Raw genomic sequence first — 24270 nt, 5'->3', positions numbered from 1 at the left:
ACTGCTCTCTTCCCAGGTGAGAACTCTGCTCTACATTGTAATGGCGTCAAATCTGCCACCTCCCCTCCCCCAACGTGTTCTGGCTACGAAGTGGATGGGGCTGTGGAAGGCACAGGGGTCCTCAGAAAGCCATGGTCCTTTGGTGACGTGTGGGCAATGCACTGGGCAGGATCCTGTGTATACACAAGTGTGAGGAGACAACTGACTCTGAGACAGAGGGCTGGAGTGTGAACCTTTATTCACTTTTTTAAAATCTTTATTGTTGAAAGTATTACTTGTCTCCTTGAACCTTTAGTCTCAATTTCTTTTTTATTACATATAGACATGCATGAAGTCTCTGAGATGTATTTTCTTATTCTTTTGTGTTCCCAAAGCCCCTTTACAAAATATCTTAATTAGTGTTCCGTGCTGTGGATATTCAAACAAAGAAAATCAGGTGGCAGTGGCTTCATGATTTCCGCTTCATTTTCCCAGCAGCCATCAGCCTGGGTCTTCAGATGCAGCCCATCATGGCTGCCCCTCTGCTCAAGGGGAAGGGTCCCACAGAGCAGGAAGCCCTCCGTATTCGGGTGCAAGCGCAGTTACACCATCCAGCAGGGCTCCTACTATTTACCCAGATCCCCACACCTTAGCACACACTGCCAGAGAGAGAGGGCGCAGGGGCTGCCTGCCAGCACTGAGGCTGCAGACCAGCTTCCCAGGCTCTGTCCCACCCCCAGCTCTCAGCCAGTGCCCTTCCTCCTGCCTGACACCAGGCTTCTCACAGAAACGCCTCCTGTGGGGACCCAGAAAGGTGTGTGCAGTGACTGACCCAGGATACAGCTGCCGACAGGGTGCAAAAATCACATGTATCAGGCCTTTCAAAACGCATCATTGATTTTTTTGGGTGTCTGGGCTGTCTCCTGATGACCTGCAGCCTAAATGCGGTTCTTCAACTCCATCTTGGCCACCGCCGCCCGGTGCACCTCGTCAGGGCCATCGGCAAAGCGCAGCGCTCGGGCCCAGGAGAAGAACTGAGCCAGCGGGTAGTCGCCGCTCAGCCCTGCTGCTCCGAAGGCCTGGCAGACAGGACAGGAGGGAGGGGAGCCCTGGTGAGCCTCATCTGAGAGCCCGTGAACCGTGGCCTGCACAGAATGGCTCCGAACAGCCATCTTCCAGGGAACCCCCACACCTGTGTGACACCCTGTGGAAGACTTCAGGTGGGGCCACACCTGCCGTCCCACGGACATGCCCCCTCACAACGCCCTTCCCCCTGTAGATAACTTCTGCCACCGGGAAGGCTCTATGTTGGGGCCAGGTGTGCAGATTTGGGAAGGAGACATCCCGCCTGGTTAGGAGGCAGGCTCTGGTGTAACAAGGACCAAGTTCCCATAAATGTGAGATCAGCTACCTCCAAGCCCAGTAACCCTGGCCAAGCCACTTCACTTTCCTGTGCCTCTGTTTCCTCATGTTGTAATTGGGAGTATGAATGTGGCCGACCTTGCAGGGTTGTCCCGAGTTTACAGGAGGTGGGGCAGCCGAAGGGGAGGGAACTCTGCATGTGTTGTGAGCGGTACAAAGAGCCCTCGGTCCACAGTCTGTGCTCACCTGAACAGCGCGATCAATCACGCGGTATGCCATGGATGGGGCCACCATTTTAATCATAGCAATATCTAACGCTGCAGCCTGCGAGAAAGAGATGAGAGTAGATGGGCAGACCCCGGGGCAGAATGCTTAGAAGAATAGGCAGTTTCACGGGAGCTGCAGAAACATTGGCCAGACAGAAGCCTGAGGTCCCCCTGGACCACAAGCTCCATGAGGCAGCCCGTGCCCAGACCTGGGAGGAGGGAAGGCGCAGTGGTGGGGGCCGTGATGGTGACTCAGGACGTGGCGAGGTGCGAGCAGGTGCCTGGTCAAGGACAGACTCGGGCATGCAGATGTCTTCCCAGACGGGGAGCATCACCAGCTCACTCCGAAGGCAGCCTGGGGAGTGGCTTGTGCTTCGATCGCAGTGTCAGCCAGCTCCGTCTCCAACCTGACAGTGGACCTAGACCAGTGTTCGGCAAACTGCGGCTTGAGAGCCACCTGCGGCTCTTTGGCCCCTTGAGTGTGGCTCTTCCACAAAATACCACGTGCGGTGTGCACCCACAGTGCGATTGAAACTTCGTGGTCCCTGCACAGAAGTCGGTTTTCGGCTCTCAAAAGAAATTTCAGTCGGACTGTTGATATTTGGCTCTGGTGACTAATGAGTTTGCCGACCACTGAGCTAGACCAACCAGGTCTCTGGAGACCAAGCTGCAAGACTCTGCCCTGTGTTGGGGCATTGGCACCAGGCCCGAGAGCCTCCACCAGACCCAGCACCAGAGCACCAAGGAGCTGGGCATTTGAGCCTGTGTCATCCCCCCTCATTACTGACGCCTCTTGGCTAAGGGGTAAAGGCTGTCCCACGGAGAGTTGGAGAGGGCAGAGGTCAATGTAGGCATCGTGCCATTCAAGGCGCTCAGAAAGCCATTTAAGGAATAATGTCAGGCTTGAAAATAAAGCTGCTCTTGTGGGGCATTCTTAGCCTGCCTGGTGCCTGCACTCACAGGGCCTCGCAGCCTGGGCTGGGCAGAGCTGAGGCCAGGGGGCCGTGTGACCCTGTCAGGCCCACTATCTTGGGCCCAGTTCACTGGCTGAGTAAATGGGAAGCCCGGTCCTAGTTTAGTGTGCCCTTTCCATGTTTGAAAAGCTGCCCAAACAGTTCCAAGCAGAGTTGGAGCAAAGTTGTTAATGTCAAGAAGCCAGGCTCTTTCTCCAGGGGTTGCTGAGTGGGGAAGGAAGGCCAGTGGTTGTAGATTCCCAGAACCGATTCCCTCATGTGACCGACCTCCGGACCCGTCATCTGTGAGGCCCCCTGGCCTCCTACCTTATTTCCTACCACATCCATGAGGTGCGCAGCTTTCAGCACCAACAGCCGGGCCTGCTCAATCTCCACGCGAGACTGGGCGATGTCTGCCAGGACCGTGCCCTGCTCCACCAGGGGCTTCCCAAACGCCACCCGGGACTTCACCTGTGGACACAAGAGGCCCAGCCTGAGTCACCCGCAGAGCAGGTGTGTGGAGTGCACAGGAGAGGCGGGGAGTGGAAGCAGGAGTGTGTAGCTCAGCCAGTTTGCCAGCCTCTAGTCACAGTCCATTTCCAGGGAGAGGATCCAGACATAGACAGCATTTGTGTACACTGCAGAGCCAGTCAGCGTGGTGGCTGTGCAGGTTACTTTCAGGAATTCCTTTACTCTGGCAATACAGCCCCTTCTGGGTGCAGACTGGAACGGTTCTTTTGGATCGGAGCCAGCATCTGGCCCAGGGCTATTCTGAGAAGTAGGTGATGACTGTGGACATCTCACACGGTGAGGGAGGGTGTCCCCGGCTGACCAAGGCCCAGCTTTCCCTCTGGGTGCTATGGTGGGCAACTGTTATTGCAAAGGACACTAGGAATCAGAAAAGCTTCTAAGCAATTCTTTTAGGTTGTTAGTTTAGTTTTCATTTTTTAAATTTATATATAATTATATATATAAAATATACCTCATGGCAGAAAAAGTATAAATTTTCAGACAAAAATAGAAACACCTGCTAGCCCATCATCTAGTTACTTATAGTGGTTATTTGGTGGCTATTCTTCTAGGCTTTTTATATGTATCCTATATAATAAAGCCTAATATGCTGTGTCTGGTCATTCATTCAACCAATCAAAGCATAATATGCTAATGATATGCTAAGGCCACTCAGCCACTCACTATGTGATGTGCACTGACCACCAGGGGGCAGACAGTTGACCGACCAGTCGCTATGACATGCACTGACCACCAGGAGGTAGACGCTCTGATCAGTAGGTTAGATTGCTACTGGGGTCCAGCCAATCAGGACTGAGCAAGATGGGCTGGACACACCCTGAAGCCCTCTCACAGTCCCTCCCTAGCTGGCCAATCTCCTTCATCCCTTATCCCTGATCATGCACCGGTAAGGTCCCTCAGCCTGGTCTGCGCCCTCTCACAATCCTGGGCCCTTCAGGGGATGTTGGAGAGCTGGTTTCAGCCAATCCCGCAGGCCAAGCTGAGGAATCCCACTGGTGCATGAATTTGTGCACTGGGCCTCTAGTTTTTAAAGAAAAATGGAGTCATACTCTATTGCTTTGTAACCTGCTTCTTTTCATTTAAGAGTATACAGTGAACATCTATGTTAAGAAATAGATTTCTACAGATTCATTCTGGAGTTTCTGTGCATGCCTGTACCAGGGTTTATCTGACCAGGCTCTAATTATTAGTCTTACAGATTGTCCCTAACATTTTGTTATTATGCTCAGTGCTGTGGTGAACCTCCTAGTATCAAATCTTTTGTAGACTCCTAATTAGTCCCTTGTGGCCAAGTCCTGCGTGTGCAGCTGCCATGTTAGTGCCCCGCCCCTCCTGAAAACGTGGGACACAGACTGCTCTATAGCGAGGCTGGTCTGCGTTCCAGTGCAGAGTGGGGCTGAGTGTCATTCTGAGCCCTTAGAGAAGAGCTTTTTATTTAGGAGGAAAAAAAATGGTCAGTCTCAACTCAAAAGGCTGTAAATCACAGAGGTGTGCTCAGTAATCCAAGTGCACTGCATTGCCTCTGATCTTCATGTAGTTTCTTATGAGAGATTTGTTTGGTCTCAAGGGTTGGCTTCAACTTTGTGAAATCGATACCGCTGATGTAAATGCTCACTCCCAGCAAAAGCTCTCTGCTGTGTGGGGTCCCAGCAGAACAGTTTTCTGGACATGCTCAGGGAAGAGGATGGTGCAGGGCTAGCTGCTGGAACTCACTGACGAGGGTTCTTTCAGGTATCTCATTTTTAAAGATGAGTGAGTGACAGGAATGGCCCTTGGCAGCCTGTGACCCTTTGGACCTTGCAACCTTGCCCTCTGCTGCTAGAGGCCAGCCTTTTCCTTCTGGCCGCCTCAACAGAGTAAGATCCATTCTATTCCGACTTTCAAACTTGAGCAAAGCAAAGACAGGGACACAGCTTCCTGGCAAGAACATCACCTTGCTTCACCTGCTAAGTTGGCTCTCAGAAAACAGTTAGGATTTAAGGTCCGATAGCAAAAGAGGCAGCAGGCTCTGGGACAGATCCAGGCGCAAGAGGAAGCACTCACGCGGGCCTTCATGAGCGCCAGGGCCCTCTCCGAGTGCCCGATCAGCCGCATGCAGTGATGGATCCTGCCGGGGCCCAGTCGGCCCTGGGCGATCTCAAAGCCGCGGCCAGGGCCCAGGACCATGCTGTCCTTGGGCACGCGCACCTGCTCAAACACGACTTCACCGTGGCCACCTGAAAAATCCAAACGGTTCCTCCTGAGAGATCGCCTGCCTATCATGTTGGATGTGTTTATCCCTTGCCTCAGTTCAAGTCACCTGTTGGCAACTTTCCTGCCTTTTACTCAGCCTTCCAACTGGGGCATGGTTGGGGAGTAAGGCACAAAGGAGCCTATCAACGATGGAAGAAGAGATCACTGATTTACAATATCAAATGAACAGTCTGCCATTCCTCTTCTAAAACGTAATGACTACTGTAAGTGAACCTTCCTTACAGAGTATGGGACTCTAACGTAGTGACCCCCTCAGTCACTGAAAGGGAACACGTGAATGCTGTTAGAAGAGGACCTCCAGCCTGGTCAGCTGACCGCCGGAGTCTCAAAGAAGTCTGGAGTGCACTTCCTACCATTGTCCTGAGTGACCATTTATCTCACAGATTCTGGCTTATCTTCTAAGTTTAGAAGAGGGGGGGAAAAAACAACAACCATAAATGCCTATATGAAATTTGCCGACATGGTGGATATTTTGGAAATGAAAGGCAGGAGCACGTGGCCCTCCAAATGTCATCATGCCCTAGAGGTGCTGCATCCAGATGTTTCCCAGGCCCAGACTGAAACACAGACAGAGAGGGCTGGCACTAACCTGGTGCATCATCCAGCCCATACACCGTCAGAGGCCGAATGACTTTTATCCCCGGGGTATCCATGGGAACCAAAAGAATGGATTGCTGCTGGTGGCGTGGGGCCTGCGGGTCTGTTTTCCCCATAAACACGCAGAGTTGGCAGCGAGGATCCAGGATGCCTGCCAGGAAAGGAGAGAGACAGGCCCTCGCCATCTGACGCCAAGGCCATCAGATGTCTTCACAGACGCAGTCCTGGTCCAGGAAAGCCGAAGCCAGCAGCCGACAGAGCTCTTTAAGATTCATATAATCAAATGACTACGTGCAGGTCTGGACCAGGAATGAGAGCGGCTGGTTTTCGTCCCAGTGAGGAATGAATCCAACATCATAAAGAGCAATTTTTAAAAAAAAAGCGCCATGCAGAGTTAAAAAACATAAAGACAAGAGGCAGAAAACTGGTACTCGGTCCCTGGCAGCTGTTCTGCCGTTCCCACAGTCAGCATGAACATAATAGCTTTGGGCACGGGATTCAGAATCAGGCAAATCCTGAACTCTGGATTCCCTACTTCCTTGGCAGGGGGAGTTGGTACCTTACATCACTTCTCTGACCTAGTTTCCTCCCCTGTAAAGTGGGGATGATGACATGGGGAGGTGTGGGACTCAGTGAGGTGCGGTTCACGCAGCACCAATGGAGGGCCCTGCAGATCAGCTTGCGATGAATGGCGGGTTATCACTAGCTTTCTGACGTAGCCCCTGACCTCGCAGCAAGGAGAAGTCACGGAGAAGTGACCTTCTGCCTCTCCGAGGGCAGGAGGAAGAAAGCGGGGGGAACGGGTGCGAGATTCCTAGAACTGTCGCCGGTGTGGTCATCCCGGCCCACGCAGAACCTCCTGTTCTCCTGGGGTTGGCTGGGAGCAGAGACAGCATCTCTTTTGCATCGACTGGGAATGAAGCTGCTATCCTGCTTCAGCAGGGCAGCGAGAGACATGCTCATCGCACAGACCCACCGAAATGTGCCTGAAAAATGAATTTCGGCCAAATACCTGTGATCCACCACTTGTGACCATTGATGACGTAGCAGTCACCCTCCTCTCTGATGGAAGACTCGATGTTGGTGGCGTCTGATGAGGCAACCTGAGTGAGAGCACACTCTGCTTAGGGATGGCAGGGTTCCCCACGCGGAGTCCATGTGGGGCCCGGGAGGGGTGGCCCGATGAGCCGTGGGCGGTACCTGAGGCTCTGTCATAGCAAAGCAGGAGCGGGCCTTCCCCTCCAGCAGCGGAGTCAGCCAGCGGGCCTTCTGCTCCTCGGTGCCGTAGCGCACCAACAGCTCCATGTTCCCCGTGTCTGGGGCAGAGCAGTTAAACATCTGAAAGGGAAACGCCTAAAGGTGACTCCCATGTCCATGTTTAACCCTCCAGATACCCAGGGCATCTTCCAAGTCACAGGCCCTCTGACACCCTGAACGAGAGTTCTTCCTCTCCCCGGAGAAACACAAAGACCCAGACGTTCGGCCACCCACCCACCCCACCCCCCACCCCCACCCCCCGCTCTAGGAGAAGTTACGTTTGTATCTGGGCTCCTGAGTCCAGCCCAAGCTGGAGGAAACGCCACCTGCCCAGGAGGAAGACCCACAGGCTATGGAGGACAAGGGCACCCTCACGCGCGGAGAACGTTAAAGAAGGTACCTCGGGAGCATACAGAGACATGCCCATGAGTTCACAGAGATGCGCATACTCGACGTTGGTCAGTCCTGCTCCATATTTTCTCTCGGGATCGGCCTCCAAGGGTAGGAAAAGGTTCCAAAGTCCTTTGGCCTTGGCTTTCTCCTAGCATGGGAAAAGTAAGTCAGGGGAGCACCGTGGATGGCTTAGTTTCATTTTGGCCTGTGAAAATAATGAAAGGGCCCAGAGGGAAGAGGGAAGACAGCCAAAGAGGAGGTGTGTGCCAAAATAATGATGTGAGTCCGCACCACCGGGTTGGATCTGGAGGTGGCATAAGCCCGAGGAGACCTGAGATGGCCAAGTCCTGGCACTGACGGCAGTTCATTCCCCCAGTCTGCACTTCCCAAACTCCCCCGTGCCCCACGTGCCATCACTGTTGGCATGACTAATGTCATGACAAATCTGAGAACATGCTCCATGTGGACAGGAGACTGGAGGTTCCTCAGCATGCCTGTAGGGACCTGGCCCAGTACACATGTCTGCAGCCGCAGTGGCTCTGCTCTGGTGCATGAGGAGAAGCCTGAACCAGCATCTACTGTCTTCTGAGGCTGGGTCTTCAGCCCCCCTGTTCATGTTAGCAGCTTGCTAACAGCCTTAGCTCCTTAACTGACCCCGAGCTGGCTTCTGTGGCTTATACCAAGATTGTAGGCTGAGACACCAGTGTCTCTCAGGCAGGTGGAGGGCAGACAAATTATGGTGCTCCCACACTGCAGAACCCCTTGGAGGTCCATCTCCAAGCGCTGGCATGCAAAGGTGATATATCGTAGAGTTAAATAAGCAAGCAGGAGATTTGAATATATAGGATGACTCCATTAAAACATAGGAATAAGCCCAGCCAGCATGGCTCAGTGGTTGAGCATCAACCTATGAACCAGGAGGTCACGATTCGATTCCCAGTCAGGACACATGCCTGGGTTGTGGGCTCAATGCCCCTAGTAGGGGATGTGCAGGAGGCAGCCAATCAATGATTCTCTCTTATCATTGATGTTTTTCCTTCTGTCCTCTCTGAAATCAATAAAATATATTTAAAAAAACACATAGGAATAATAACATATGTTAGTATATGTTAGAAAAAAGAAGTTGGGAGCCTAATACATCAAATCGTTGACAGTGATTATCTCAAAGTGGGGAGGGTTTTAGAGAGCTCTTTCTGTTACGTCCTTTGTCATGTTTGAGCTTTGGTTAATTTTGCAATAGGTTTGTAATTAGAAAAAAAAAAAAGTGCTAATGCTATTTTTTAAAAAGCAGATGATGGCTGTATCATACGCAAATATGTGCTCCTGAAGATCTCAACTTAAAAACTAAGACCAGTCAAGACCAATCCTGACAGAACAGTGGGTGTTTCTGTTTTTCAGCTAAAGTGGTGCCACCATGTGACAAGAGCACAAGCAATAACTGATTTGGCCCTTTAGCTTTGACATTATACATTATTTAGAGAGGCTTTATTAACTGATGTATGTAATATCACTGTTTCAAATTTACTAATTCAAATATGCATAATAAGCCCACCTGCCCAAGGTCATGAACCACTGGCCAGGAATGGAGGTGGTGGACAGCAAAGATAGTTCAGCTCAGCCCTCTCTCTTCACTGCCTGGGGGGGGGGGGGGGGGGACAGATCTGCCTGGTGAGCGAGCTGACTTCTGCCCCTTTGACAGGGTCTTACTGACTCCTGAACAGCTGCTTTACCTTGAGATCTTCCACCAGCGGGGAAGGGGTCCATCTCTCGGCGGAGGCCTGGTGTCGTTGCAGCTCTGGCTCAGCGGGGTACACGTATTGATCCATGAACCGCTCCAGCCGCTGGTATAGCTCCCTGACTGGTGGGGAAAGGCCCTCTGGAGAGATAACCAGAGCTCCCTTTGGGGCATGAGCCGAGGAAGGTTCTGGAAGGGGGGTGTAACTCCTCGTTCCTGGGGTGCTCGACAGAGACCGTGGACCAGCCCACGTGTGGTAGGACCTTGTTAACGGCTTTGCAGCCGGCATCTCTTTGAAAATCCGGAACCCTTCTTTGACTGCAAACTCCCAGGCCAAGTTAGAGATAAACTCAGTCATCTTTCCACTTTGTTCAGCAGTTGCCGAGCTTGCTTGCCCTAAGCAAAGAGAAACAGTGATTACTCCCAAATCGCCCTTAATAATACTACTAACTCGCGAGAATATTGTTATTATTTGAGCGGCTACTATCATTTGCTGAGCACTTGCCATGTACAAGACATGGTGTTAAGTGCTTTACATGTTTTATTATAGCTTATTGGATTCCTGGAGCAATGTGACGGTTTTAATCATCACTTTTAGACAAGGATTTGCCTCTGAGAGGGAGGAAATGTGCCCACGCTTTCATTAGTGGACTGGGAGCCTGAAGTCCTGGCGTATTTCCTGCTCTTTCTCTCTTTTCCTTAAGAAACTAGACCAGCCGAAACTGGTTTGGCTCAGTGGTAGAGCGTCGGTCTGCGGACTGAAAGGTCCCAGGTTCGATTCCGGTCGGGGGCATGTGCATTGGTTGCGGACACATCCCCGGTGGGGAGTGTGCAGGAGGCAGCTGGTTGATGTTTCTCTCTCATCGACGTTTCTAGCTTTCTATCTCTCTCCCTTCTTCTCTGTAAAAAATCAATAAAATATATTTTAAAAAGAAAAAGAAAAAGAAACTAGACCAGTAACACTTCTGCCAGCTGTGGGCGACAGGAAGCCCTGTGTTACCCTGAGCTGCTCGTGCTGTGAAATTGTAATAAGTGTCACCAGTGGTTGGATTAATGGCAGTTTCTGGGCCCATTCTGTTAGATCAACGTCATCACCAGCATCACAGAACTCCCTCTAGTCATGCTCTCACCATCTTTCTTTCTTTAATATGCTCAAGACTTCTTTTAAAAATGATTAAAAATTTTTAAATTAAGGTATAGTGTACATACACCCTCTTTATGAAATGTATAATTCTGGGAGTTTAGTCCGGTAACCACCACCTTACCAAGACACAGAATACTCCCATCATCCCTACTGTCAGTGTCCCTTTGTACCCAACCCTGTACCCCGCCCCTGGTAACACTTGTCTCTGTCCCTATAGTTTGTCTCTTCCAGAATGTCACTTATACATCATAGGGTACACGTCTTTGTCTTTTCAGTGAGGCTTCTCTCAGTGCTCAGCACGGAGGCCCATCCATGTTGCTGTGTGGACACTGCCTCCTGGTGGCGGGCTCTTTTACAGCAGGCTCTCCTGGATGGATTTCAGCATTTCCATGCTCTAAGACAGCAGTCGCCAACCGGTGGTCCGTGAGGCCTGAATGGTTGGCGACCGCTGCTCTAAGAAACGGATCCCCTGATTCTCTTTGAACCTTCACGGAGGCCTGTTTTTCTTCTGGCTGCTGCCATGGCCAACTTCTCAAAAGAGCCATTTCATGCAGCTTTGGTGTTAAAGATATGCTGTTCCTTACAAATTAGGAGCCACGTCCATTTGCTATGTAGCAGAGCGCAAACCATAGGACTGCATTTCCCCCTCATTACTCGGACTCTACATGCCACCGTGAAAGATGATCACATTTTTATAAAACTTGGAGAGAGTGAGAAAAGATAAACATATAGAAAAATGTGGGTGGCCCAAGAAACTCTTAACAATAGTGTTTAACTTTGAGGAATGGCGCTGAGAAAAAAATAATTTTGTATTATTCTATATGATTGAGTGCTTATCATGTATGTTTTTACTTTAAAATATTTATGTATGCTATCTCAGAATTTAAAGTTTAAATAGTTTAAAGAACAAAACCATATGATATATACTCAATGACAAATGGTTGAATTAACGGAATCTTAAACATTCTGGCCCTCAGATGTCTCTGTGGGTCTCCAGAGGAGAAGCTGATTGGGACCCTCACTGGCTCTCCCAGGCCACTCCCCTACCTGTGAGCGAACGCTTGTAGACTCCCTGTAGGATCGCGGCCACTCGGAAAAAGGAGAAAGCCAAGTAGAAGTTCCAGTTCTCAGTGGGAGGGATCCCCATGTGGAGACAGTACATCCTGAAATACTCCTCTGCAGTAGGGATGCCCAGCTGAGTCAGATCACAGTCACTCAGACCTGTGGGGACAGGGCCATCCTGGGCAGTCAGTGACCCCCCCACTTTCCTGTGGCCACAAGAATTTACATTTTGAAAATCACTTCCTCTCCTGGAAGTTAGCTTCCCAGCCAGTTCAAAGGGTCAGCTCATTATTTCAAGGGCTCTTCCTCCCTCAGATGGCTGGAATCCAGGCATGAGGCTATTAGTCCCAAACTGGCTCTTGAAAGTTTCAGGCTAAATTGGCAGTAAGAGAAGGAATGAGGAGCTTCTCACTCCATCTGGACCACAGTTCAGTGTGGATGCATATTACTTTTGATCATTTGATGAAGAATGGTATTGAGAGAAAAATCCCACCAAATTATGAAAAAGAAAATTACAATGCATAAAACATTTTCTAGATCTGCTTCATTTGTAATATTTTCATGGTTCTGAAGCATGTAATATATTCCATTCCTAGAAATTTATCCTAGAAGTATGCCAAATTCACACATACACACACACACACATTTGTTTTTTCATTTTTGTTTGTGTTTTTTAATCTTCACCCGAGGATATTTTTCCATTGATTTTTATAGAGAGTGGTGGAGAGAGGGAAATACAGAGAAACATATTGATGTGAGAGAAACACATTGATTGTTTGTCTCCTGCAAATGCCCTTATCAGGGCCCAGGATGGGGAGGAGCCTGCAACACAAGGTATGTGCTCTTGGCCGGAATCAAACCCAAGACCCTTAGGTCCGCAGGTCGATACACTATCCATTGAGCAAAACCAGTTAGGACTATATAGTAAATATATTAATACAAAGTTGTTCACTACTTTTTTTGTGAAGATAAGGGGTAATATAAAATAAAATAAAAAACTGGAAACAAATTAAATATTCAAAGAGGAGTCAAACCAAGTGTTTTGTTTAAGTTAATTCTATATGATAAAATCCTATGCCATTATTAGAAATGAGTCTGTAGAAGAAATACTTAATGACATGAAGACATGTCCAAAATATATAATTAAGTGAAAAAGCAAGTCATGAAATCATATAATTACATTTTCATCTATGTAAATGTATGTATACACGCAGAAAAAAGATGGCAAGAATGAAAAGATTGGCAGTGGTTATCTCTCGTACCACTGATGATTTTCAGCTTTAAGTAAACCTGTATTTTTAATGTAGGAAATTAGTTGTATAGAAGCATAAGCAGTCCCCGTGTGCAAATCCTTCTCACTTTATAGTCTCCCTGCATCCACCTCACCCCTTTGTGACAAGAATGCATCCCAAAGGCATTTTCCACCCAAACCACCAGGACCTCAATGTCTGAACAAGCCCACTCACAGCTCCTTCTGCGGCGTGGGGCCCAACGCTTTGGGAACGGAGCTGGCTGATCCCTCCCTCTCCCCGTGAGCAGGGCCTACCTGGCAGCATGGGAAAAGTGGGTGGCAGGTAGTGAGCCATGCAGTTGTAGGCCACGTCTGAAAGGGGGTCGCCCAAGGTGGAGAGTTCCCAGTCAAAGACAGCAAGCACCTCGGGCTTCTCTGGATGGAACAGCAGGTTGTCCAGCCTGAGTAAGCCAAGAAGGAACGGAGAGAGGGCGCTAAGAAAAGGGATCACCACGGGTGTGCCCTGGGCTGGGCATTTTCTCCCGTGGCCCCCTCTGTGCCTCTGGAGCCTGAGCTGCAGGGGCTGTGGTTATACCCTCCTGCTCCCTTGCCATCTGGCTCAGCTGGGCTCAGCCAATAGGACCCGGGGAGGAGATGGGAAGGGGCCGGTGGTATTCCTCTCCCACAGGCCACGGCTTTGGTCTGGTAGCCCTCTCCACAGAGCTAACCCCTCTGGGACCTGGTAGTTCCTCCATCCCTGTGATGGTTTTAGAGCAGGTCTGTAAGTTCTTTGGCATCCCTTCCACAAAAGAAAGACTCTAATGATTTGCCTTTTGAAGCTCTCACTTCTAACAGATATAATGAGGTGTAGGTGATGCTGAGTGACTCCCAGTCTAAGTCAGGAACAGGTGCCCCCTGCCCGGCCCTCTCTCTCAGAACACACGCCTCTGGAGCCTGAGCCTTCAGGTAAGAAGCCCCGCTACCCAGAAGCTGCCATCCTGGAAGCCCACGTGGGAAGCCACCAAGAGACAGAGGCCGAGAAGTCTAGCTGATCGGTCCCCTCAGCCCCGGCCAGGCGCGTGAGTGAGCCTTCTGGGCCCAGCCCCGAGCTTCACAGCCACCTCAGCAGAAACAAGCTCTCTGCCCCAGACAGCAGATTTGAAAAACTGCTGTCATTGTTTGTAGCCAGTGTTGGAGGGGTGGGTTATACAGTAAGAATAACCGGAGCAGCCAGAACCGGTTTGGCTCAGTGGATAGAGCGTCAGTCTGCAGACTGAAGGGTCTCAGGTTCGATTCCGGTCAAGGGCATGTGCCTTGGTTGCAGGCACATCCTGGTGGGGGGTGTGCAGGAGGCAGCTGGTTGATGTTTCTCTCTCATCGGTGTTTCTGACTTTCTATCCCTCTCCCTTCCTCTCTATAAAAAATCAATAAAATATATTAAAAAATAAATAAAAAAATAACCAGAGCACAGGCTTGCACCTTCACACCTATGTGTGGCAATAACCCCGGCAGTTGCAGAGAACAGCCCCCCGTCCCACGCCAGCATATAGAATTAGCTGGCCTTAAAGGCCAGGCACAGGGAGAGCCTATGTCTTGGGAATAATTCACAAGTGTAAATTGGGTCAAGCTGCTTAATTTCCCCTTAAGATGCCCTTCCCATCACTTTTCACATCTAAGTATCAACCGTTCATCGCATCTACCTGAAGTCCCCGTGCACCACCGCGGTCCTCTCCTGCCTGGGAAGGTGAAGCGGCAGCCATTCGATGAGCCTCTCCATCGCCGGGATGGTGCTGGTCTCTGAGGCTCGATACTGCTTAATCCAGGTTTGCACCTGGCGTGGAATGTAGTCCCCTGAGGGAAAGAGGGTTAGAGCAGGGGGTGCCGCCCCAACAATCTCCAAAGGTTTCAAAAACTACCCGGGCCGTGAAACCCTCTGCCATGTCCTGTAGCATCCTCCTCCTATGATCGGGGGATATCCCACAGGATAGTTCCAGGTGAGAGCCCCCGGCTGTTTTGTCTTGGCTCCGTCTGTGTGATCTGGGCATTGTTCCAGCCACATGGCCTCTCCCTGGCCCTATGAGCTTCTCTCAGAGGTCCTATGAGCTTCCTGATAGCCGTTAGGAAATCCCTTTTTGGCTAAACAGTGGTTGGCTAAGAGCATGGACATTGGGGCCTGACTGCCTGGATCCGAATCTCAGCTCTGCTGTTCTCTGTGCCTTCGTGTATCCTTGGTGATGAGATGGTCCTCGTAGAGCTGTTGGGAGGGTAAAATGTGAAAAGCCCTTGAAGCTTTCCCTAGCATGGAGCAAGAACTACATCAGGATTTGCTAGAAAACCCAAGACACACAACAGTTGACGAACTTGTACGTTATATCTGGGCCTGGACAATGAAAGGGATTCAGGAGTGAACTTGGCTCACAGTCAAGGTCTCCAGTTGATTTAACCTCTCTGAGTCTTCCTCCCTTGCTTCCTCTCTCTGAGTGTATTGATACTAAGTTCTGTAGACTGTTGGGAAGGTATCTTAAATACCATTTGCCAGAATTAGAATAGACATTTAAATGACCTACTAAGATAGAAGTTGTAAGGAAGAGAGTTTCCGTAGCCCATGAAGAGATTCATCCTAGGATAAATGTCTAGGTAAGCAACCCCTCCATTAAAATGAAAGTGGATGTCCAAGTAGGAAGCTAGTAAGCCCACCTCACTGTTAGCAACCGCTTGGTGCATCAACACCCTGACACCATGCAAATCCCGAAAGCAGAGGCCACAGTGAGGAAACATTCAACATGAAAGACAGGCAGCCTCGTGCTTACCATGTTTCCCGTAGTCTCCTAGGCCCACAGCCTTGAAATCCACACTGTGAATTTTGCACAAGACTCTGTTCATGGCCGCGTATATGGCCCGCCTCTGGCTGGGCTCCAAGCCTGGCAGAGAGGGGTCTTTGTAGAGGCGGCCTGGGCAGTACTCCATTAGGTAGAAGGGCGTGCCAACGACCCTGGGAGGGACACAGACAGTGCGTCAGTGGCTCACAGGTGGAGGCTGTTGGTCATGGCACTGCTCTTTCTACCCCATGTGTACACTGAGTGCTGGGGAAGGATTCGACCGAGGATACTGGACATTCCTTTTTCCTTTGTACATAAGCACAGGGGGGTTATACGTTCTCCCTCCCAAACCAATCTGCACACACACAGTCCATATTTCTTGGCCAGCATGCCTCTCTTCTCTTTGGTCCGCATGTAGAAGCCACTGGAATGGGTTTAAGGATAATGACATTGGAAAGAAGCATGTTGAGAGGGGGGCTTTGGGGTCATATAGAATCTCTACTCCCTTCTAGCAGTGTGATTCTGAGAGATTTACTAAACCAGGGCTTTTGTTTTTGTTTTTAAATATGTAAAACTACAAAAAGCAATATTATTAATTAAAAGAGCAAATATATATGGAGAGCCTGGCATATGTGTCTATTTCTAATGAGGGTTCCATAACTGTCCCTTCTCCCTGCCTCCCTTTTTCTTTCGTTTTTATTGGGCTCTACGTGTGTCACTCACACAGAAGCCCTTTTTTTAATGTCCCATATACTTGTTATTTGTACTATTATCCAATGGTATGAATGGCACATCTACCACCCTACAGGGTCAAGGTGACACACTGAAATGTCATTTTTTGGCCTTTTTAAAAATCAGTTTACTACTGTAAAAAGTTGTTTGAAACTTCTACCATTATAACTTTATCCTGACTTGAACATGAGCTAGTTAAGTTATACTATTAAATTATATTTAATTATCTTAAATGTAATAATGCTACTGTGTTTATAAAAAAGAAATCTTTACTTTTAGACATACGCTGCCTGCAACTGTAAAGGTTCAGCTAAAAATAATTTATATCTATATATGCACATATAGATATACACATAAAATATACTTTATAAAATAATTATATATAAAATAATATTTAATTATATTATGATAGATTCAATATTTTACATATAATTGTTACTATTTATATAAATATAATCCATATACACTTCTATATTTGCATATACACACACACAAATAGAAAGGAAATGTGGCAAAATGTTAACAATGTTTTCATCTAAATGAAGTATAAATGGGTGTTCATTATACTATTATCTTTTTTTTTTTTTAACTATTTCTTCTTTCAATTCTTTCCATGTTTCACAATTCTCATAAATTTAGGAAAAAGGGACAAACTCAAAAACATTGCAAAGCAGTTTAAAAAGTTTAGAAAAACTACAATAAAAGAATTAAACAAAAGCAAACAATATAAAGTAGATAGATATATATTTTTAGAATGTTAAAAAAAAAATGTTTTGCCCTAGCTGGTTTGGCTCAATGGATAGAGCATTGGCCTGGAGACCAAAGAGTCCCAGGTTTGATTCCATTGGTTGCAGTCTCCTCCATGGCACGGGCCCTGCTCAGGGCTCATAGAGAGGCAACCTATTGATGTGATTCTCTCACATTGATGTTTTTCTCTTTTTCCCTCTCTCTTCCACTCTCCCTAAAAATCAATGGGAAAATATCCTTATGTGAAGATTAACAAAAAAAGAGAAAAAGATCTTTCCTACCAATTCTCACAAAAGCAGGCATTTCTTTATCTTTCAGGATAACTTAAAGATCTGTGAATTTCTGGGGGAGTTGTTATAAAGTCTCTTTTCTACCAAATTTATTTGTCCTTACTCTGACAAATCTGAGTTAGTGTACTGGCTTTTCTCTTTTGTAGGTTGAATAGACAATGGAAAAAATAAATCTGTTCCAGCTGGTGTGGCTCAGTGGTTTAGTGTTGACCTATGAACCAAAAGGTCATGGTTGAATTCCCGATCAGGGCACATGCCTGGGTTTTGGGCTTGATCCCCAGTGGGAGCATGTAGGAGGCAGCTGATCAATGATTCTCTTGCACCATTGATGTTTCTATCTCCTTCTCCCTTCCCCTCTGAAATCAATAAAAATACGTTAAATAAATTGAAACATCACCTTGAATCTTCACAGAGGTCAAGAACTTTGGGGACAGGTACTCCAGCACTCGCAAGGGCTTTCAAGATCCTGTCAGGACAAAGGAAAATGAGCACCACTGCTGGTGGGACTGATGAGACTTTCTTACACTTATTTTTCTCATTTAAAAATTAGTCCATGCAGCCAAAACCGGTTTGGCTCAGTGGCTAGAGCATCGGCCTGCAGACTGAAAGGACCCAGGTTCGATTCCGGTTAAGGGCGTGTACCTTGGTTGTGGGCACATCCCCAGTGGGGGCTATGCAGGAGGTGGCTGAGTGATGATTCTCTCTCATCGATGTTTCTAACTCTCTATCTCTCTCTCTTCCCCTCTGTGAAAAATCAATAAAATATATATTTTTTAAAAATTATTCCAGCCGGGACCGGTTTGGCTCAGTGGATAGAGCGTCGGCTTGGGGACTGAAGGGTCCCGGGTTCGATTCCAGTCAAGGGCATGTACCTTGGTTGCGGGCATATCCCCAGTAGGGGATGTGCAGGAGGCAGCTGGTCGATGACTCTCTCTCATCGATGTTTCTAACTCTCTCTCTCTCTCCCTTCCTCTCTGTACAAAATCAATAAAATATATTTAAAAAAAAAAAATATATATATATATATATTTTTTTAATTAGTCCATGCAGAAATTAAAATGTAATTCTAAAAAAATTTTCAATTGACCTAAAAGTAGGCAAGAACATAAAACTGCTGAAACACAAAAAAGAAATAGTGAAATTATAGGCCTACATCAAACAGTCAGTAATTCCATTAAGTTAAATAGACTAAACTCACATTGTCCATACTACTCTCTGCATCTTTCCTTCTCCAGAGCAGTAGGAGACTGGGAGGAAGAGGAAACCCCACCCCAGAGCCCACTCCTTGCTTCAGTACTCACTCGCCAAGAGATTTAGAGCTAGTTTTGTGTAAACCTGCTACGTCTAAATTTTCCTGTCTCAAAACAAACTTTTTTATTTGGGATGAGTTATAATACTTTTATGATTTTCAACATTTTATTATGGAAATATCAAACATAAGTAAAGAGTTTCATGTTTTTAAAAAAAACCATCACTCAGTTCCAACAACAATCAACTCATGGCCATGTTTGTGTTGTAGCCTCACTAACATATTGATTTTAAAACTAAAGGTTTTAGAGTCTTTAAGACTAAGGGGTAAGACTAAAGAGTTTCTTAATAATGCATTTTTTTCATCTAGAAGTTCCAAAGAAGTCTAGTCTCCTACAGGTTAAGGTATAGAAAAGAAAACAAACTTAAAAATGAAATTGGGTTACTGTTCCTACTTGAAATAATTTTGGAGAGTCACACTTGTAGTTTTAAATGCCTCAAGGCACTTAATGGAATGCTGACTAGTGAGCTCAGGGCTGAGCTGTGAAGGGGGAGTGGCCCTGAGGATTCACCTGAATTCTCTCTCTACTGCATGGGCAGATGGAAGGAGTGTCCCTGGCGGTTTCTTTCTCAGAACCAGCTGGTGACCAGCCAGCTTGACGTAGTACGTTGGATTTGACTGCCCGTGATCAAACTGAAGGAGTTCCAGCGGGCCTGCAAGGTTGAAAACAAAGAAAACTCAAACCAGCTCTGAAGGGCGGATGGGGAAAGACATTCTTTCTTTCTAATGAGCCCAGAGTTTGGGATGCCCTGAAGGAATGGCACCATGCCCCATCAGCTCGGGTCCAGAATCGCATGCCCCTACAGTGTGGCAAGGCCACGGGATTTACACCGCAATGATATCCTCACTCTGGCCTTGTCCTTCTTGCCAACTCCTGCTCCTTTCGTTGTGTTTATCAACCACAAGCAGTCATGGCAACCCATCTTACTAAATGGAATGCTTGAAGCCAGAAGATGAAAAGTGCCCTTGTGTGTCCCTCAGCCCAGGCTCAGCCCAACCACACCTGCCATGGGCGCGACAGCTGAAACGAGCCGAGCAGGGCCCACGGCCAGAGCCAAAGCTGCTTTCCTGAGATGTGATCTCCCTCCCCAGCAGGCTGGATGCTTTGTCTCTCTTACAGAAACATCCTAATTAGCCCTCAGCTTCATAATCAGACTGAACTCTGGACACTGAGTCATTTCACTTGCTCAGAAGAGCAGGAAACGGGAGTTTGCCAGCGTTCTCTGTTGTCAGAAAGGGCTCCTCAGTCTGTGGCCAGGCCACCCTGAACGCGCCGATCTCATCAGAAGCCAAGCGGGGTCAGGCCTGCCTAGGACTTGGAGCGGTGAAAGGGCCCCTCAGCTTTGTGGAGGCACTAAGAATGAGCCAATCACTAGGACACGTCATAACGTGACACTCCATACAAACAGGCTTTTTCAGGGATCGACGGGGTGAGGCAAAACTTTATCACCAGGTAGAAATGTCTTCAAAAGCTCACAAGGCGCCCTAACCGGTTTGGCTCTGTGGATAGGGTGTCGGCCTGGAGACTCAGGGGTCCCAGGTTCGATTCCGGTCAAGGGCATGTACCTTGGTTGCTGGCACATCCCCAGTGGGGAGTGTGCAGGAGGAGGCAGCTAATCAATGTTTCTGACTTTCTATCCGTCTCCCTTCCTCTCTGTAGAAAAATCAATAAAATAAAAATAAAATAAAAAAAAAAAAAAAGCTCACAAGGCACCTGTTTTTCGGAGGGTGGAAGGTAGGACCTTTGAAGAGAGGGAGACAACTTGTCACATTTTCTGTTTATGCAACTTTTAAGTTTTCTTTACAAACAGGCTGTCTGTCATCTTGAAAGAATAAGAAACATTCAAGTGCCCCTGGGCCACCTCCAGTCCCCAGGCTCCTCTCCTCCCTGACGGCTGTCTGCAGGCACGGCTGCCACATCTCCTCCCTGACGGCTGTCTGCAGGCACGGCTGCCACATCTCCGCCCTGACGGCTGTCTGCAGGCACGGCTGCCACATCTCCTCCCTGACGGCTGTCTGCAGGCACGGCTGCCACATCTCCTCCCTGACGGCTGTCTGCAGGCACAGCTGCCACATCTCCTCCCTGACGGCTGTCTGCAGGCACGGCTGCCACATCCGCTGTCCGTGGACGAGTAGGCAAGTAGACTTTCGGGGATCCATACAAAAGGAGGCGAATGCGTTTCCCCAAACAACACTGAGAGCAGCGCTCAGATCTGCTGGGCGGCCCGGTGGCTGTCTTCCCACCACACTGCCTCTGTCTCTGGTGCCTTCGGTGAGAAGCAGCCTGAAAGGCTAGGCCTGGGAAGAGTCACAAAATACAAAAACTTAAATACCTGTGGCTTGGGTCCCCAGGAGGTCTTTGAGGTACTTTTCCAAGGAATCTTTTGGAATCTCCATCGTCTTTCTCACAGGACGAGTGTTTGGAATAGCCGTCCTCAAGGTAAAACCCAAAAGAGTTTCTAATTCCTTTACGGCAGCCTCTGGGTCATTAACCTGGTTTCAGAGAAAACATTGAACATGCCACCAGTCAGCCTTGACCTGTCTGTTCTCTTTAATTTTTAGGAGTAAATACCAAGAACTCATTCTCTGAGCAGGGACTTTGAAGTCAGGATATTTTGCTAATGAGGGAGCCGTAGAATGTCTCCTCTTCCTACTTAACTCCTAAATGCAATAAGATTTCTATCTTCTGGAGAGAGTTCCAGTTAAGAGTCCATGACACTGCCTCGTGCCAGGAGCAAAGAATATCCTCCCTCCTCCCTCCTCCCGCCACAGCATCCGCTCTGTCCTGTGAGCCCGTCAGCATCAAAAGGAAAACTCAAATGTGGAAAGCTGGTCCAAGAACCCTCCCACAAGAGGCTGGTGCCACTGGCTCCCCACCCAGAAGATCCACACTTGGACAGTCTGACTGCCGTCCCAAATGTCCGAAGCCTGCCCTTCACCTCCTTGTGTAACTCTTCTCCAACTGCCTTCCTGGCGTGTCTGTCTTACTTCCATTAAAAATACAAGCAACTAGTCACCCGGATTTCCTAATTAAAAAAGACCATGGCGACACAGGGGAAACCCACTAAAGGCAGCTACAGCAATGAATGTAAGAGGGCTGCACAGAAATACTCACACTTGTGTCTGGAGCAGAGTGGGGTTCAAAGACTGATGACCATTACCTTAATGGTGCGCATACCAAGGCTGGCAGCTGCTTTGACATTCTGTCCAAGATCATCAAGAAAAATGGACTCCGAAGGCTGTAGGCCCAGCCGCTCCAAGCACAGCTTGTAGATCCTGTGGTCTGGCTTACAGACACCTTCCACACAGGACTCCACAACCTGAAGGAGGGACAAAGATGAGAAATAAATGTCCCTAAAAGTGGTGCTCCCCCATGCTCGCTGGTATATATTTTTAAAAGTGCAGAAGAGGTTTCAGTTCAATTCCCAGTCAGGGTACATGCCTGGGTTGCCGGCTTGATCCCCAGTGTGGGGGCGAGCAGGAGGCAACTGATCAATGATTCTCTCTCATCACTGATGTTTCTATCTCTCTCTCTCTTCGTCTCTGAAATCCATCAAAATATATTTCTTTTCTTTTTTTTAATATATTTTATTGAATTTTCACAGAGATGAAGAGAGAGGAACAGAAAGCTAGAAACATTGATGAGAAAGAATCATCGATCAGCTGCCTCTTGCACACCTCCCATTGGGGATGTGCCTGCAACCAAGGCATATGCCCTTGACCGGAATTGAACCTGGGACCCTTCAGTCCGCAGACCGACGCTCTACCACTGAGCCAAACCGGTTTTGGCAATCATCAAAATATATTTCTAAAAAAAAGTGCAAAATGAAACAGTTGAGATTTTTGTTATAAGTAACTTAAGGGGATTATGAGAGAAAATGATGTTGCTTTTTTAAATTGAGTGATTTGAACATAGTGGGGGCAACCTGGGAATTCTTGTTCAAATACAGTGACCTTGTGCAAATGGTTAAGCTACGTGGGCCTGTTTCATCATCAGTCAAGTGGGAATACTAATAGCCCTCTTATCTATCTTGTGGTTATTGTGAAACTTAACTTGAAGGAGTTCCAAAATGACAAAGCGTTTTGCTAATGTTAGCTATTGTGCCTACACCAAGCAAAAGAAAAACGGTACATGTCTGTTTTAGGGAAAGTCATCATTTTTTCAGAAAGAAGGCATTGTACAGTTAGAAAATAAACATGGTTTTAATGTCTGTATTTCAGAAGTTAAAAAAAGAGCCATACTGCCAAAACCGGTTTGGCTCAGTGGATAGAGCATCAGCCTTTGGACTGAAGGGTCCCGGGTTCAATTCTGGTCAGGGGCATGTACCTTGGTTGCAGGCACATCCCCAGCTGGAGGTGTGGAGGAAGCAGCTGATCGATATTTCTCTCTCACTGATGTTTCTAACAATCTATCCCTCTCCCTTCCTCTCTGTAAAAAACTCAATAAAATAAAAAATAAGAAATAAAAAAGAGGCATACTCAGTTTATACACTGAACCCCACTAGAAGGCTGTCACCGAAGAGCGGGTCGATGGCAAAGATACTCCTTTCCTTAAAAAGAGCCTCCTGTATCTTGTCAGACTGATTTCCACTCTGTCTCTGATCTGGACCAGAGGAGAACCCTGGAAAAGCCGTCTCAGTGTTGGGCTATCTCTGGGAAGTCCCCTCTTATACTGTTCCCAGGGCACATAGTAATTGCTCAATAAAATTTTGTTTTGCTCTAGCCGGTTTGGCTAGAGCATCAGCCTGCAGACTGAAGGGTCCCAGGTTTGATTCCAGTCAAGGGCACATGCCCAGATTGAGGGTTCAATCTGCAGTAGGGAGCATGGGGGCATGCAGGGGGTAGCCAATCAATGATTGTCTCTCATCATTAATGTTTCTATCTCTTTCTCCCTCTCCCTTACTCTCTGAAATCAATTAAAGGAAATATATACATGCTCCAACAGGAGGAGTGCTGCTCAGTCAGAAGCCGCGCCTCTGTACTACTTAGCAATGCTAAGGCTGTACTACTGATGGCATATATATATATATATATATATATATATATATATATATATATGAATATATGATATGGTCTTCTGTGCCAGAAGGTTTCATCTGGGAAGGAGTCCCCATTTCCCTATAGAGAAAATAGATCATTATCCTGGGACATATATATAAAGTATCGATAGATGACTTGTTTAAACTTCATTCAAAAAACAGATTTAAAAAAATATGTTTTTATTGATTTCAGAGAGAAAGGGAAAAGGAAAGACAGAAACATCAATGATAAGAATCATAGATTGACTGCCTTCTGCATGCCCCCTACTGGGGATTGAGCCCGCAACCTGGGCATGTGCCCTTGACCTGAATCAAACCCAGGAGCCTTCCACAGGTCAACGCTCTATACACTGAGCCAAACTAGCTAAGGCGGAAAACCGTATTTTTACTCAGTATGTTCTCAGGGTACTTGGATAGTCCAGCACTGCAGGCACTATCTATTACAAGAGCCCCTAGCCATATGTGACTCTTTAAATTAATTAAAGCAAATTAAATCCAATTCCTTGGTGACATTAGCCACATTTCAAGTGCTTCATAGCCATATATGACTAGTAGCAACTGTATTGGACAT

General features: G+C 47.7%; 1 protein-coding gene across 1 annotated transcript in view; it reads right to left on the bottom strand.

Moving 5' to 3' along the window:
• Positions 1 to 224: 224 nt before the first annotated feature.
• ACAD10 (acyl-CoA dehydrogenase family member 10) overlaps positions 225 to 24270 on the bottom strand; it is a 33047-nt gene continuing 9001 nt past the window's right edge. The window contains exons 5-21 of the mRNA XM_036449290.2: positions 21822 to 21980; positions 20994 to 21153; positions 19172 to 19313; positions 17749 to 17817; positions 15574 to 15755; positions 14464 to 14614; positions 13079 to 13224; positions 11518 to 11691; positions 9322 to 9722; positions 7599 to 7739; positions 7142 to 7279; positions 6954 to 7044; positions 5934 to 6092; positions 5135 to 5307; positions 2888 to 3031; positions 1588 to 1665; positions 225 to 1058 (exon numbers count right to left, since the gene is read on the bottom strand). Coding sequence (XP_036305183.1) covers positions 918 to 1058; positions 1588 to 1665; positions 2888 to 3031; positions 5135 to 5307; positions 5934 to 6092; positions 6954 to 7044; positions 7142 to 7279; positions 7599 to 7739; positions 9322 to 9722; positions 11518 to 11691; positions 13079 to 13224; positions 14464 to 14614; positions 15574 to 15755; positions 17749 to 17817; positions 19172 to 19313; positions 20994 to 21153; positions 21822 to 21980 — 2649 coding nt within the window. The 3' untranslated portion in view covers positions 225 to 917. The remainder of the gene's footprint in view (positions 1059 to 1587; positions 1666 to 2887; positions 3032 to 5134; positions 5308 to 5933; positions 6093 to 6953; positions 7045 to 7141; positions 7280 to 7598; positions 7740 to 9321; positions 9723 to 11517; positions 11692 to 13078; positions 13225 to 14463; positions 14615 to 15573; positions 15756 to 17748; positions 17818 to 19171; positions 19314 to 20993; positions 21154 to 21821; positions 21981 to 24270) is intronic.

Source organism: Pipistrellus kuhlii, unplaced genomic scaffold (genome assembly GCF_014108245.1).
Source record: "Pipistrellus kuhlii isolate mPipKuh1 unplaced genomic scaffold, mPipKuh1.p scaffold_m20_p_20, whole genome shotgun sequence".
Classification (NCBI taxonomy): Eukaryota; Metazoa; Chordata; class Mammalia; order Chiroptera; family Vespertilionidae; genus Pipistrellus; species Pipistrellus kuhlii.
Note: the sequence above shows the minus strand (reverse complement) of the source record. Positions and strands in the feature narration are given on the sequence as shown.